General features: G+C 36.4%; 1 protein-coding gene across 7 annotated transcripts in view; it reads right to left on the bottom strand.

Annotated features, from left to right (window-relative positions):
- The window catches only part of Vps13a (vacuolar protein sorting 13 homolog A), a 207,091-nt gene that overhangs the window by 57,294 nt on the left and 134,987 nt on the right, over positions 1 to 14,810 (bottom strand). For all 7 annotated transcript variants that reach the window (XM_087908056.1, XM_087908058.1, XM_087908057.1 and 4 more), the window contains exons 48-53: positions 13,798 to 14,193; positions 13,273 to 13,377; positions 13,018 to 13,164; positions 7,637 to 7,765; positions 4,839 to 4,972; positions 423 to 552 (exon numbers count right to left, since the gene is read on the bottom strand). In XM_087908056.1, coding sequence (XP_087764182.1) covers positions 423 to 552; positions 4,839 to 4,972; positions 7,637 to 7,765; positions 13,018 to 13,164; positions 13,273 to 13,377; positions 13,798 to 14,193 — 1,041 coding nt within the window. The remainder of the gene's footprint in view (positions 1 to 422; positions 553 to 4,838; positions 4,973 to 7,636; positions 7,766 to 13,017; positions 13,165 to 13,272; positions 13,378 to 13,797; positions 14,194 to 14,810) is intronic.

The raw sequence follows: 14,810 nt of genomic DNA, 5'->3' as shown, positions 1-14,810 counted from the left end.
TAACAGTAAAAACAAAGGATGATGTAGATAAAATCAGACTTGCAGTTCTTGGTGGTTCTGGAACAGATCAAGTGGGACAGGACTACTGCACAATGACCAAAAGGAAAGATTACACTCTGCTGTTTCTTCTAAATGCCAGCTTTTGCTATGGCCTTGCATACTCCTTTAGAGAAACGGTGGGCAAAACAAACAAACAAACAAAAAATTTCCACTTCTGTAAGCTTCTGGTTGGAGTTTGAAAAAGGCAAACCTAAAGAAAATTGGCAAAAGTAAAAACAACTTCAATAATGCTTTTTAAAATCTTTACTAACTTTTACAGAATAGCAAAAAACAGTCCTTAAAATCCACTAGGGGTAAAATAACACTTGCATAAAATATAAAAAGGCAGCTGAAAACTCCATAATGATCAACTCAGTACTTACATCCTTATGTGTTACTTCACCATGGCTTTGCCCACAACTCCACTTCAGCTTTCTAGAACCCACTGGATCAGCCCATGTATAATATACTGCTTTACCAGGAGGAAGGGAATCTTCTATTTCACTGAGAGAACTGACATTAAGTAATAAAAAATGTAGTAAATTAAATAAAATACAACAGACAAATACATAAAAATCCTAAATAATATTTCATTCTTATCCCATTAACTGAGATTTGTAAAAATTTTAAATTAAGACTAGAAAAGGTTTTTTCCCCCTTACCCAATAAAAAGAGTAAGTCTGTATTTCCTTTCAGAATGTTACACCTCTTACAATGAAAAATATATTCTCTGAGAAAACAAGAATATTTCAAGGGAAACATTTTTTTCTGAGGAAATAAAGACCTTCAAGAATTTAAAATTACCTTTTCTTTTACTTTAAATTGTAGAAAAATATTGAAAAGTACTACACAGGAGCTGGAGAAGTGGCTCAGATGTTAAAAGTATGTGCTGCTCTTCTACAGGACTCGGCTCAGTTTCCAGCACTTTACTAAGGAGACTTAACAACAACCTCTAACTTTAATTCCAGAGGGCCAGACAGCCTTCCTGGCCCCGAAGCCAACTGCATACAAATGGCATGCACACCCACATACATATAAAGACAAAAGTATAGAAGATTGAAAGGAGTGCAGACCCTTAGTTTAATACCTAGATTCAAAACTAATCAAACAACAATAACAAAAAAGAGTGAAGATTAATCAGAAATGATGTCAGTTTCACATAATCACAAACAGTAATAGTTATTTTCCAAATTATTAGATAATAAATATGATACAATATGATGACAAAGGGCAGGAGATATGGCTCCATGGATTAAGTGCTACTAAAGTTTCTAAAGATGTATGTTCTTCCACTCAGTGACTCCCAGCTGCCTCAAACTTGCTTTTTCTTGTTCTTCTATTTGTTTTCATTTGTTTAGTTAGTTTCAGTGCATTTATGCATACTTCCTAAGAAGTATTGTTCTAATTGTTGATTAAATAAAAAAGTGGGTTGTTTTTTTTTAAGTCTAAATAGACTACTTTTCTAAGCACTTTTCTTGGTGGTATGCCTCTTACACTACAAAACTAAAGTCTTTATTTCCTGAACATTCTGAGTCCTTCCCTGGGTGTTTCCCTGAAAGATGGGCCTAACTGCTAAGAAGCTCTCTGTGATCCTGTAATTGTTATACATAATGTAGCACGACTAATAAAAACCCAGAAACAGAAATTGGGATTCAACCTGAAGAAAGAAAAGCAAAACAGCCATCCACTGACTCTGACCTCTACCTCAATTGAGCCCCAGAAGCTTAGTTTGCTCAAGCTATTTTAATGTTATTAGTGAGAGATGTATTATCAAATTTTTGGTGTATATCATAGTTAAAACAAAGCTTTAAGATGTTTTTGTTAATAGCATTGAGGAGAAAAACCCAGGGAAGCAACTGAAAGTTTAGAAAGGCACACAGTTGAGCAAGGGACTCATTAAAGTCAGGAAATAAGAACAAAGCAGCCCAATTGTTTTAGCTGACATGTCTTTCTTGTTAGGATGGGTTGGCAATCAAAGATGATGCTTAATTCCTTGTGCCCATTTCTGCCTTCAGTTTCTTGATATAAAAAAATATTGATATGCTGGGCAGTAGTGGTGTACGCCTTTAATTCCAGCACTCAGGAGGCAGAGGCAGATGGCTCTCTGTGAATTCGAGGCCAGCCTGGTCTACAAGAGCTAGTTCTGGAACAGGCACCAAAGCTACAGAGAAATGTTCTCTCAAAAAATGAGGAGCAGAAGGAGGAAGAACATGAAAAACGAAATCAGTACTGCGAGGGATGCTATCACCCACTGATACAAGGGAACGGATCTGATGAGAGTTTACCAAGGCCAGTTGGACTGGGACTGAACGAGGACGTGATCTAGCCAGATTCTCGGAATTTGGCCGGATTCTATGACTGTGGCTGGCCCGAAGTCTTTCTGAAAAGCCATTGACTATGACACTGGGACCTGTTTCCTCTGCATATGCTGGATTTTGGGGACCCAGTCTGTTTGGACGCTCGCCTTCCTGAACCTGGAGGGAGGGGGAAGGAACTGGAACTTCCCACAGGGCAGGAAACCCTGACTGCCCTGGGGGACGAAGAGGGAGGAGGAGGGGGAGTGGGGGGAGTGGGAGGGTGTTGGGAGGGGGGGGGCGGAAATGGAAACTTTTATAATTTAATAAAATTTACTTAAAAAAATAAAAAAAAATAAAATGTGCAATAGTTTACTAATAAAAAAATGTTGATGAATGGGCTGATTCTTTTTATATATGAAAGTTTAGATTTGGGATTTTTTTTAAGATTTCTTTTTACTTTTGAGATACATAATAAAATGATTAGTCCTTTCTTTGTAATCGCAAAATGCAACCTGGCAGCAAAAGAACTGACTGAGAAAAATACCTTGCTTGCTTACACTCTAATCATCTATAACAAGTTGCTCAAATATGAATGTTTGTGGGTTCTTGGAGCAACTTGTTTTTCATCAATAATATGTAAAATATTTAATCATGTAAGGGATATGGAAAACATGCTGTTATTTTTAACTTGTACTCATTGCAATCATTCACTTGAAAAATAGGATGTAACCACATCATAAATTTTTATAGTGTCTGAAATATTCTAAAGGGGTCTATAAGCTGTAAGGGGGAAATATAAATACAGGAGGGAAGGAAAACACCAGGGAAGACGTAGAAGGAAAGTTAGAAGGAAAATATCAAGAGAGACAGAAGGGAAACATCAAAGTAGAAGAACATAACAGAAAATGAATAGAGCACAACAAAAAACAGTAAGAATAAAACGAAAACTAAACTCTGCCTTCAGAAAATTCCTTGTGTATCTGTCTATCCAGTAGTTCATCTGTTCTGCATATCCTCTTCATTTTCTCTGAACTGCTGAAGTCTTACCATTCATCAACACCCTAGGTGAGATCTTGACATGCTGAAGATGTGTGTATGTGTGTGTGTGTGTGTGTGTGTGTGTGTGTATTTCTCTTTTATGTGAGTCCTACAGAGTTAAGTTTTGCACCCCGTCATTGGCCACAAATAATTAAGTTTTACTCCCTCAGATAGAAAGTTGAGAGATGTACTGGTGACTCCGTTGGCTCCCCCTCAAATGCTGAGCTGTGGGAGGCTGGTTCTCATAATATGTTGTGTGTGTGTGTGTGTGTGTGTGTGTGTGTGTGTGTGTGTGTGTATAGTGATATTTTGCTTATGTCTTAACAAAAAAGCTTGCCTGAAGATCAAAGTGTAGACCTAAGCCACTAGAGGCCAGGGAGTGGTGGCACACACCTTTAATCCCAGAACTTGGAAGAGAGGCAGAGGGCTTTCTACTTGTTCAAGGCCACTACCAGAGATTGAATCTGTCTAAAAGAGAAACAGAGCTCACATAAAGTTGATCCCATTTGCGATTCCACCCCTTTAATCCCAGCACCACGGAGGTGGAGACAGGAGTGATATGGCTCACTGGAGAGAAGAATATAAGGTGGAAGGAGACAGGAGTTCAGTGCAGTCTGAGGTTTGTGAAGACAGCTGCAGTCAGAGTTTTGGTGGAGACATGGAGTCTGGAGATGCAGTCTGAAGAGAGGATCAACCCCTTCTGTCTGAGCATTGGTAGAGGTAAAGGAACTATCTAGTTGTTGGACTCTGCTTCTCTGATATTCAGCATTAACCCCTGTATTTGATTCTGGGATTTTGTTATTAATAACAATTAGAAAATCGTGCTCTGTGTGTGTGTGTGTATGTGTGTGTATGACACACACACACACATACACACACACACAGAGAGAGAGAGAGAGAGAGAGAGAGAAACTTAACTGAGTGTGGTAGTAATGGTAGTAGTTATGTAGGTAGTAAGTACCTACATAATGTAGGTACTTAGGAGGTCAAGGCTGGTGGACTCTCCTGAGGTTAAAAACAGTGTAGACTCTATACTAAGTTCCAAGTTAGCCTGCAATACATAGTGAGAGCCTGTCTCAGAAGTTAACCACCAAAACAAGAAAACAAAACAAAACAAAAACAAAAAAAGGAAAGAAGAAAGAAAACAGGGAAGAAAAAATAGGACAAAATTTGGAGACTCATGACTGACTCACAATATATTCTTCAGCAGATTTCAAAATGACCAATCTATATGGCACTGGCTTTAGTTTTTCCACGTGTCTTTGAGTCATTTAAAAATAATTATAAACACCAAGTTAGTTCTACTTCTATATAATTAAATACAATGTTTTCAAAAGGGAATCACTTTAACATAAACTCAACTGACATTAGTGGCATTTTTTTTTAAGGAATCATTGGAAGAATTTATGTTTTCTTACCTAAATTTGCTAATTATAAATTACTGTATTGTGACAATCACCTTACCTCTGCTTGTACTGAACAAGGTCATTCTTGGTATGATTTATTAGTAGGAATGTAGCTGCACCATCATGGTAATCTGAAAATGTAATAACTGTCGAGTGCTCAGCCAAATTAACTTCTGCAATAATTCCTCCAAGCTTAAATAAAAGAAAAAATTTAATGTGATCATTTTGCTAAGAATATTAACTGATAGCATTTAATAATAAAACTATTCATGATAGTTTATGCCACATTGGGCACCAAATGTAGCAGGCTTTTTCTTTTTTGGGCAACCAACCAGCTCACAAATCATGACATGGAGACTCAGATTACTAGTCATGAATGCTTAGCCTTAGATATGCTTGTTTCTGGCTAGCTTTCTTTAACTTCCATTAATCTGTTTCTCTTCATCTATTGCCCGGGGCCTTTTACCTTTCTTTCTGTATCTCCTACTCTGTGTCTGCTGGCTGGCACCTGCCTGGCTGGCCCCGGGGAATTTTCCCCTCTTTCTCTCCCTCATTCTACCCCTCTTCTTCTCTTTTCAGCCTAGATTTCTCCTTCCACTTATTTTCTCTGCCTGCCAGCCCCGCCTATCCCTTTCCTGACTACTTATTGGCCATTCAGCATTTATTAGAGCAATCAAGTGCCTTAGGCAGGCAAAGTGAAACAGTAACACATCTGTACATAATTAAACAAATGCAACATAAGCAAAGTAATGCACCTTTACATAATTAAACCAACATAGATTAGATGGCTGAGACTGGGGAAGGACAGAAAAGGAGAGCATGGAAAAAGATATCTTGATTGAGGGAAACATTATGGGGTTATCAAGAAACCTGGCACTAGAGAAATTCCCGGGAATCCACAAGAATGAGCCCAGCTACAACCCTAAGCAATAGTGGAGAGGTACCTGATCTGGCCTTCCCCTGTAATCAGATTGATAACTATCTTAATTGTCACCATAGAAACTTCATTCAGAACTGATGCAGAGATCCACAGCTAGCACTGGACTGAGCTCCCAGAGTTCAGCTGAAGAGAGGGAGGAGCAATAATATGAGCAAAGGGGTCAAGACCATGATGGGGATTCCCACAGAAACAGACGACCTGAGCTCGTAGGAGCTCACTGACTCTAGACTAACAGTAAGAGAACACGCATAGGCCCAAACTAAGCCCTCTGAATGGGAGTGACAGTTGTGTGCTAGGTCAGTTTATGGAACCACTGGCAGTGGAACCAGGATTTATCCCTACTGCTTGAACTGGCTTTTTGGGATCCATTCTCTTTGCTCAGCCTAGACATGGGGGAAGCGGGGCTTGGTCCTGCCACAAAGTGATGTGTCAGACTTTATTGACTCCACAAGGGAAGGAAGCCTTAACCTCTCTGAGGAGTGGATGGGGCTGGATGGGTGGGAGGTGCACGGAGTGGAAGGAGAGGAAACTGAGATTGGTATGTAAAAGGAGAAAAGATTGCTAAATAAAAAAAAAACCAAGTGCAGATTAAACAAATGCAACACACTTTACACAGTTAATGTAATATTCCACAGCAAAAACAGATGTAACACATCGTTACCTAGTTAAAATAGTATTCTATTGGAGTCACAAGTATTATACAGTGAATGTACAGCTGAGAGACCAATAGACAGATCCATAGGAGTATACACTCCATATGAAGAACCCGATTGCAGAGCTTTGGGAATACTTGTCTTTTATATAGTTACTGTCAATCCTTTAAAAATCTTGTGAAATCATGGCATTTTCCCCCCTTCCATAATGGGATTCATTCCTAAAATACCTCAGCAGTGTAACTTCCTCCTATATATGCAATGGCAAGACCTTCCATGGGGCCTTAGAGTGGTAACATTCACCCCTTGTTTTAATAGTCAAACCTACATAAACTCAATCCCCCACAATTACCTTTGCTAATAGACCACAAAGGAACTTCAAAAGAATACAAAGAGGGCATGCCTGCCCTTATTGACAAACAGGTCTGGGCATCCCCAAAGCTGATGATCACAAAAGAGATTGAGATGAGATGTGTGGGTGAGTTCAGGGTTCAGGGACTTCTAGAGATCTTTATCTAAATATTTGGAAGGTCAAGTATTTCCCTTTGGACGCTGGCCCTTCCTGAATTGTGTTACCTTTTCCTGAAACGCTGCTTCGTCAGGTCCTACCTGTGTGTTTGTTTGTTTTTATGATTCTGAAATGCGTGTTGATATTATTGTCAATGTCTGTGTGGGTTATACAGACAGGAAACCTCATAGGAGGGGGAATAGCAAAGAACAAGGAACAACATGGACATTAGAGAGGCCTTAGAAAGAATAAACCGGACATGATAAAAAGATTTATGTGAATAAATTTATTTCTTTTTTTACCCTCAGACCTTATTAGTCAGATTTTCACTTGCTATACTGAATCCTTCTGAACCCTGAGAGGATGAACCCCAAAATAAGCCTCAATAATATTCTACATCATCTCTATGTATGTTCACTATGTTACAGCAACTTAGAATAGTGTATGATTCACTTTCTGTGAACAAATAGAAGACAATTCAGACTTTTGTCATTTCTGGTAAACAACAAAACTACTGTATGCAAACGAAATTTCAGTATACTCCAGTGTTCATTCAGACATGCAACTAACTTTCTGTATAACAAATTACTTTATATTTGTTTCACCTCCTTTCATAAAAAGAAATTTTTATGTAAAGGAGGAAAATTATCAGAAAATTGTTATGAAAAGCAAAGTGCAGTGCTGATATACATATAGTAGTTTTTCTGATGATACACACATGATAATGATCATGAATATCAAGAAAAAGCACTTACCTCATTATTCAGTCGCAATAAAATACAACTATCTTGCTTGTTAAAATGTATCCTTTTGGGGGGACCTTCACTTCTTTCAACTTGAATGAGAAGAATATTGGAGGCATCCTCAGGCCAGAAGGGGATACACTAAAAATGTATTACACATATTTAAACAGATCTCATCATAAATACTTATATAACATTTAATAGTCTTAGAGAGTAGCAAGTAATCTTTTCTGCCCATACTTGCTGTCATCACCCCGGAAGCTGCAAGACTCAAAATAGTGTCAATACTCACAGAAGCGTTTCCCAATTAGAAACCAAGTATATTAAAAATGATATGTATTCTAAACACCCTTAAGTCTGATGTTCCTTTAGAGTCCTAATTTCATACTATATTTTAATGTTTAATAACATAATATATAGAATAATAATGCAGTATCTTTTCTAAGTGTTATGTATGAGATCTGTTAAGACTGGAGAATATGCCAAGCTCTTCTAAACCTTTTAGTTGCAAAGTAGAGTCTAAATTTAACAAGACATAATGGTCATGATCATACATTTTAAAGTAATTATTATAAGTCAAGTAAAAATGTAAAATTTTAAGCCAGCAAAAGAAAATTGATCTTAGATAAAACTGAAAAAGAAAAAATTAAAATTCAAAAGCTGTCCACAGATTTACTTTCCAAAAGATAATCAGGACCGAATAGTATCTGTGAGTGATAAGTATACAAAATAAAAATGTTAAAAATTAAAGTGTAGAAAAGTTATGTCTATGAAGTATACAAAAGAAAGTTATAGTTAGCACCATCTAGATATACCTAGAATTCTAAGTCCAAAAACTGTTATGAAATAATCCTTTATACTGAGTGAAGGATATGTCACTGGGATTGGTTTAATAAAAAGCTAAATGGCCAACAGCTAGGTAGGATTTTCGTAGCAGAGAGAATTCTGGGAAGAAGGGTGGTGATGCCAGGGATACAGAGCAAGCAGCATGAGCTTTACAAAGTCAAAGTAACTAAGCTACATAAAAGAGTGTAGATGAAAAGATATGGATTAATTTAAGTTATAACTAGTTAGAAATAAGCAGCTTCCTGATGACTGTGGTCTCTCAGGCAGGCTAGGTATTAGTGGCATAGAGAGGCTTGGTTCTTTTAAGAGGCTCTGATACCAAGCCCTTGAATGGGTTTATGAGCAGCAGGTAGTGCACAACTCAGTGGCATGAAACTTGGGAGAAATGCCTACAGTCGTGTGGACCCAGAAACTTCCCAGAATGGGGCAGAAAATGTGACATGGCTCCCATCATACCTCCGCAATGAGGCTAGCCCCAGGGAACCAAGAGGGATGAAGCCAGCTACCAGCTTGCTGTTGGATGAGCTGCTTGGTGGTTTAAGATTTTGCTCATGCAGGTGAAAAAGGTTACAGAAACACAGAAGGTTTAGATGGTAAAAACCATTAAACAGATTACACTGTGTTTAACAATGTACGCTGACTTAAAGAAAAAGGTATAGACAGTCATAAAATAAATAGTTTAAAAATAATAGTCTTTAAAAAGAGAATAAAGTAATAAAAAGGAATGAGCTGTGTAGAGAGGGGAAGACACAGAGAGTCTAGAACCTGGATGTTACTTGTTGTCTTTGATTTTTTTGAATGCCGATAAACAAATGATAGTTGCTGTGAAACATGGGATTGTGAAAGAGGCTGCTGAATTAAACCAAGCTAGATAATTTATAGATACTTTAAATTTAAAATGTAAGTCAGTTTTGCTTTGGGGAAGAGGTTAAGCTTTTGTTTCCACAGAAAATGAAAGGCTGTGGATTCACTCAAGGCTAAAGAATAAAGAAGATCAGGTTTGATCAGGGAAGACCTCCTGAAAATCCTGGCTACAGAAATCATGAGATAAATCTAAATATAATAAAAGACAGGTGATGTATATTTTATCTGCTCAAACATAAAACCTAAAACAATCTTTGGCTGGCTTGTGTAAATCCACAGTCTATACTTGTATTAAAGCAGATGTGTATGCTACCTTTGAAAGTTTGTGTTTTCAGAGCAAGTGAACAAGACACCAATGAAAACGGTGGCCTAGGTGACCCAGCCTCTCTGAATGCCTCTGTTGTAGTTTCCTCGAAGGTCTGCATCCAGAAAAGTTTCAAGGCTGCTAGTTGAGATGATTCAGCCTCACAGACTATTCTAGCCAGGACTTGACCATTATCCTAATTTTCTCAGGGTGCCCCAAAGATGCAAGTGCCCCCAGACAACAGGAGTCAGTCTAGAGAACACAGTGCCCACATACCCAAGAAATGGGGCAGGTGGCTTTTGGTCATTTAAGTTATAGATGTTTGTCATCATTTGGCAGGGGCGGGGGGGTTTGACTACAAGTTGTTATGGTCATAGGCAGGAAAAAGCTAAACAAAGGAGTTAAGATTCAAGAATCTTTTTCTGAAAAGGGATACACAGTATAACAATGATGAGATAAAAGGGTGGATTGCTGAATCTACTTTTAAACAACCATTAGTCTCAAATATGTTACATTGGTATGGACTTTTATATACTGATACAAATTTAAGGTTACTTTTGCTATACCGTATATATGTTCTACTTGTTTAAGGGATTGTACCTATGCAGCTCATTTAACAATGTAATACAAATTTCTAGTTCTTGAAAGTTATTATTACAAACTATGTAAAATAATAGAGAAATGAAGATTAGTAGTTAATCACCTATTATAATCAAACTTGTAGTCATGCTAGGTATGTTTTCAAGGTCAAACAGATATATTTTAGATAGATAGTTGGTCTTCAAACATTCAGATAGCTATAAAATATGGCATTTAAGATGGTTTAATAACATAAGGCTTTTCATGATAACAAGATACGTTTGCTCTTGGTGGCACTAATTTACTTCAGAGAAGATGATGGGCACTGAAGAAACTCCATATGGAGTTTGCTTTCATTGTGGCAAGGTTAGACACTGGGCAACAAACTGTCTTGTCTCAATTGCTGACAGTATACTGTACAAACTGGACAAAAAGAACAAACAGTAAAGTGACTCTGCACTTTGCCAAAACAAGGTGGGACAGTCCTTCTAAATTGAAGTCCTTCTAGTTGAAGACTAGATAATTACAGTTTTTCTTAGTTATGACAGAAGGTAAATTAGGTACAAGACTTTAGACTCATCAAGAGAGTACAGATAATGAAATAGTTTCTCTAAATTTGCCAAATATGAATGGACTGGACTTTATGAATGTAATGTTTACTTGACAATTGTTCTTATTAAATATAGTTTTACTGTATTAGAATTAAAACCCTTTTTATTTAGACAAAAGGGGGAAATGTGGAATAAACCTTTACATTGTGTGAAGACATATCACTGGGATTTGTTTAATAAAAAGCTAAACACTGAATAGCTAGGCAGGATTTTGGGGGCAGAGAGAACACTGTGACCCTAAGGCAATGCTAGGGTTACAGAGAAAGCAGCATAGGCATTACAAAGAAAAGGCACCTGGGCCACATAAAAGAAAATAGACTAAAAATCATGGATTAATTTAAGTTATAAGAGCTAGTTAGAAACAAACCTTAACTATCAGCTGAGCTTTCATAATTAGTAAGAAGTCTCTGTGTTATTATTTGGAAGCTGGCAGGAAGGACCAAAAAATTGCCTACAAAAAATTAGGAACAGACTTGCTGAGAACTTGCTTAACACTTACAAAAATAAATCATGTTAAGTCAACAAAAATTTAATGAGACTCTACCATGTTTAATCATTGAGCAAAATATTATTTGTTTTGAGAAAGGGTATCCCCATTTAGTCTTTGCTGTTGAGGAAAGCAATATATAAACCAGGCTGGCCACAACTTCACAACTCACAGCAACCTGCCTCTGCCTTCCAAGTACTGGGATTAAAGGTATCAAACCACAACTCCTGGCTCTAAATTGTTTTTTAATAGATTGGTTTCTTATATCTTGGCTAGTCATTTCATAGCACACTGCCAGAAAATTTTGCCATGTTTAATCAATGATCAAACTTTTCCAACAGATCCCATTTTATTTTAAGGTAAAATATTTGAGATGGTTACAAAAATCTGCATAATTACCCCTTATTCCTATTATGGCTTTGTCCTTTAATTTTTCCTTCTCCTATAATACTGGTCTTTTTTACTATCTCTCAAACATGACAAAACTTCTCCTCCATTAGAGTCTGTTTATATTCTGTCACTCAAGCTCACTCACAAGATAACCATATTGCTGAGAAGTCTATCTCATGAGCCTGCACTTAACATAAGTTTACAGGGAAGACTTTAGGCAATATAAAAACTTAACTTGGTAACTTCGAATGAAGCAGAAATAGTAGCTTTAAGTTTTACAGAAAGTTGCAGTAACCCACAGATGCTAAAAAAAGTATCTAAAAAAAAAAAACCCAGTAACTCATATACAAACACAGTAATCTGATATCAACAAGAGAAAAATAGACTTACACTCCAATTAGAGATAAAGATCAGTCACTTCCAAAGGAATGACAGAATCATAATTTTCAAGAAAATGGAAACCAAAGATACTAGTGTGAAAGATATAAGACATTGAAAAAATAAAAAAAACCCCAAAACCCCACAACTTAAAATAAAAACAAACGGAAATAAAACAAAAGCAAACAACTGCCATAAAAGATAAAGGTTAAAACTTCAGTGGACAAAAAAAGTGATGTCATTTGCCTCAAAAATCAAACCTAGTAGAAATTTTAAAACTTTTAAGGATTGATTTCATATACAGGAAAAAAAATCATGACTAAAATAGCAAATGCTTTTCTATAATCTTACCCTTTTAGTATAATAATTCTTCAAAACTCGATAATATAACAACCTCAGTCCATCATTTAGAAAAGTCGTCTAGCTGCCTGACACAAAAGCAAATTTCTCTCTTTAAATGTTTCTTACTTTCTTCTAACAAGCAAGCTTCGCATAACTTAGCATATAAAGGATTCCCAACAGTTTCTTGTGGAAAATTAATAGCTTCCCACTCTTCCAGGATATCTATACTTCCACTGCTGTTATTTCCAAATTTCTATTAAAGTTATTTAACCAGATTTGTAAGAACTTGCAGTGTCTATCATCCTGATTGAGCTATTCAATACTAGGGAGCAAATATTCAGATTTTAATAATTAAAGAAAATGTAGAAGAAACAGTCAATAAAGTTTCATGGAACTGAAAAAAATTATAGTACAAGGGAATTAAAACAGTGTATGATAATTTAAGAAGTGTAACATCAAAATAAAACAATAAAAACTGCATTTTAATCAACATATATTAACTTTACAAATCAGTTTTCACCGGTATTTTCACATAGTCTCATGTACACTGATCATAAAAGAACAAAGTTCGTTATGAAATTCATTTACATACCTGATCTAAGTCAAGAGAGAGCCATTTATCACTTCCTTCTTCTGCCACTGATATATGGTATTTGCTTTTATTTTTAATCATATAAAAAGGAGTAAATACCACAATTCTGGTAATATTAAAACTGCTGAGGTTTATAGTGACACCAACCTAAGGAAAAAATTAAGACTGTTTGAAAACTATTATTACTGTACGCTTATAAAAGTATTCAACAGATAAATTGAAAATGGAAGTATCGCTAGCACAGAAAACACTCACTTGGTACTCCATCTTCAGGCCTCTGCACTTAATGGCTCCATGACTACCAACAGTGTCAATGGAGAACTGGTCAGAGAGCTCACTGTCAGTCACCATGAGCTGAACCTAGGGAGGAATTGGAGAGAAATTACAACTTAGATACCATCTATCTGCATGTGGTGGTCAAACTCAAAGCTTTGTATGTTAGGCAAAAGCCCTTATATTAATAATGTAATAAATCATTTTTAACATTAAATATCTTACCATACTGTTTTGTTTAGATGTTTCTGAGACAGGGTCTCTTGGGTAGCTCGGGTTGGATGTAACTTACTTTGTACATACACAGGCCTCAAAAACCTACATTCTCTTGCTTTCCTAATGCCGTGATTACAGGAGCATGCTACTGTACCCAGTTTTGCCAACCCTTTCAATCTCAAATATTTAATAAATGCTATTTCTACTGAAATTTCATATTTTACTGTTCAGAACTTTAAAAACTGAAACAATGTTTATCTAAAGAGAAAAATTAGGAAAAATTACACATACCTTATTGTTGTTAAAAAAGTGGGTTGGCTGAAAGGAAAAGAGAACTGGCTTTTTATAATTAGGTGGATGCTTTCGGTGGATTCCATCTGCTTTGTACTGTAACATCCGATCAGTTTTATTGACCATCCAATATGGACTATGAAATGCCACAATTGTCTGACCAGTATTGTAAGTCATATGGATAGCAATATCCAAATCAGTCTTTTCCATTTCTGTGAGACAGGTAAAGTTGATGAAATTGATGTCTTGTTGATTAGGTTTTATATGAAATTCACTTTTCCAATCATGATTAAGATAGTCAAGCAATTTTAAGTGCAGCTTGGCTTTGTCCATTTCAGCATTATAAATTTGTGATGAATGTCCTTCACCTAAAGTAAAAACTGTGTTTTCAATGCCCTGGAATAAGAAGCAAAACCAAAAACAAACGTAAAAATGTTTCTGAAAAACAAACTTCCAAATACACTTATTCTTTCTACACACTACACAAAACTCTTCAAGTACTGTCAGAGCAAGTCATCGGTGTTCCGCAAGCTGTGGCTACCCTAGTGCTTGATCTACACTTAGGTAATGATCCTTATTAAAACGCTCTAGATCAATTGCTACAAAAGGTTAAGATTAAATGACATGAGAAACTTCATAGCAAGTTGTGACTGTAATGCCATAATCAGTAAAACTAAACCAAGCCCTACTTATCTACTAGTAATTGTAGTTTTGAAAAGTAAAAATAACAGAAACGCCTAAGACAGCTATCATAATCTAAAAAAGTTAACACATACTGTACTGCCTGCCATTTTTACAAACAGCCCCTTCATCCACTATGAGTTTATTATATCTCAAAAATGATTAAGTTTCTCCACTCACATCTTCATTACCTTAGTTCTTATCTCTGACTTCCCTAGTGTCTCTTTTTCAGCTCTTTCCTACCATTGTAACAGAATTCTTAAGTTGTAACTACTATCACTGTGCGAACTTGAACCTGGACCAGACTATTCTATACAGCAGTGACTGCAGCG

This window comes from Myodes glareolus, chromosome 7 (assembly GCF_982192425.1).
Source record: "Myodes glareolus chromosome 7, mMyoGla1.1, whole genome shotgun sequence".
In the NCBI taxonomy this organism is placed as follows: domain Eukaryota; kingdom Metazoa; phylum Chordata; class Mammalia; order Rodentia; family Cricetidae; genus Myodes; species Myodes glareolus.
Note: the sequence above shows the minus strand (reverse complement) of the source record. Positions and strands in the feature narration are given on the sequence as shown.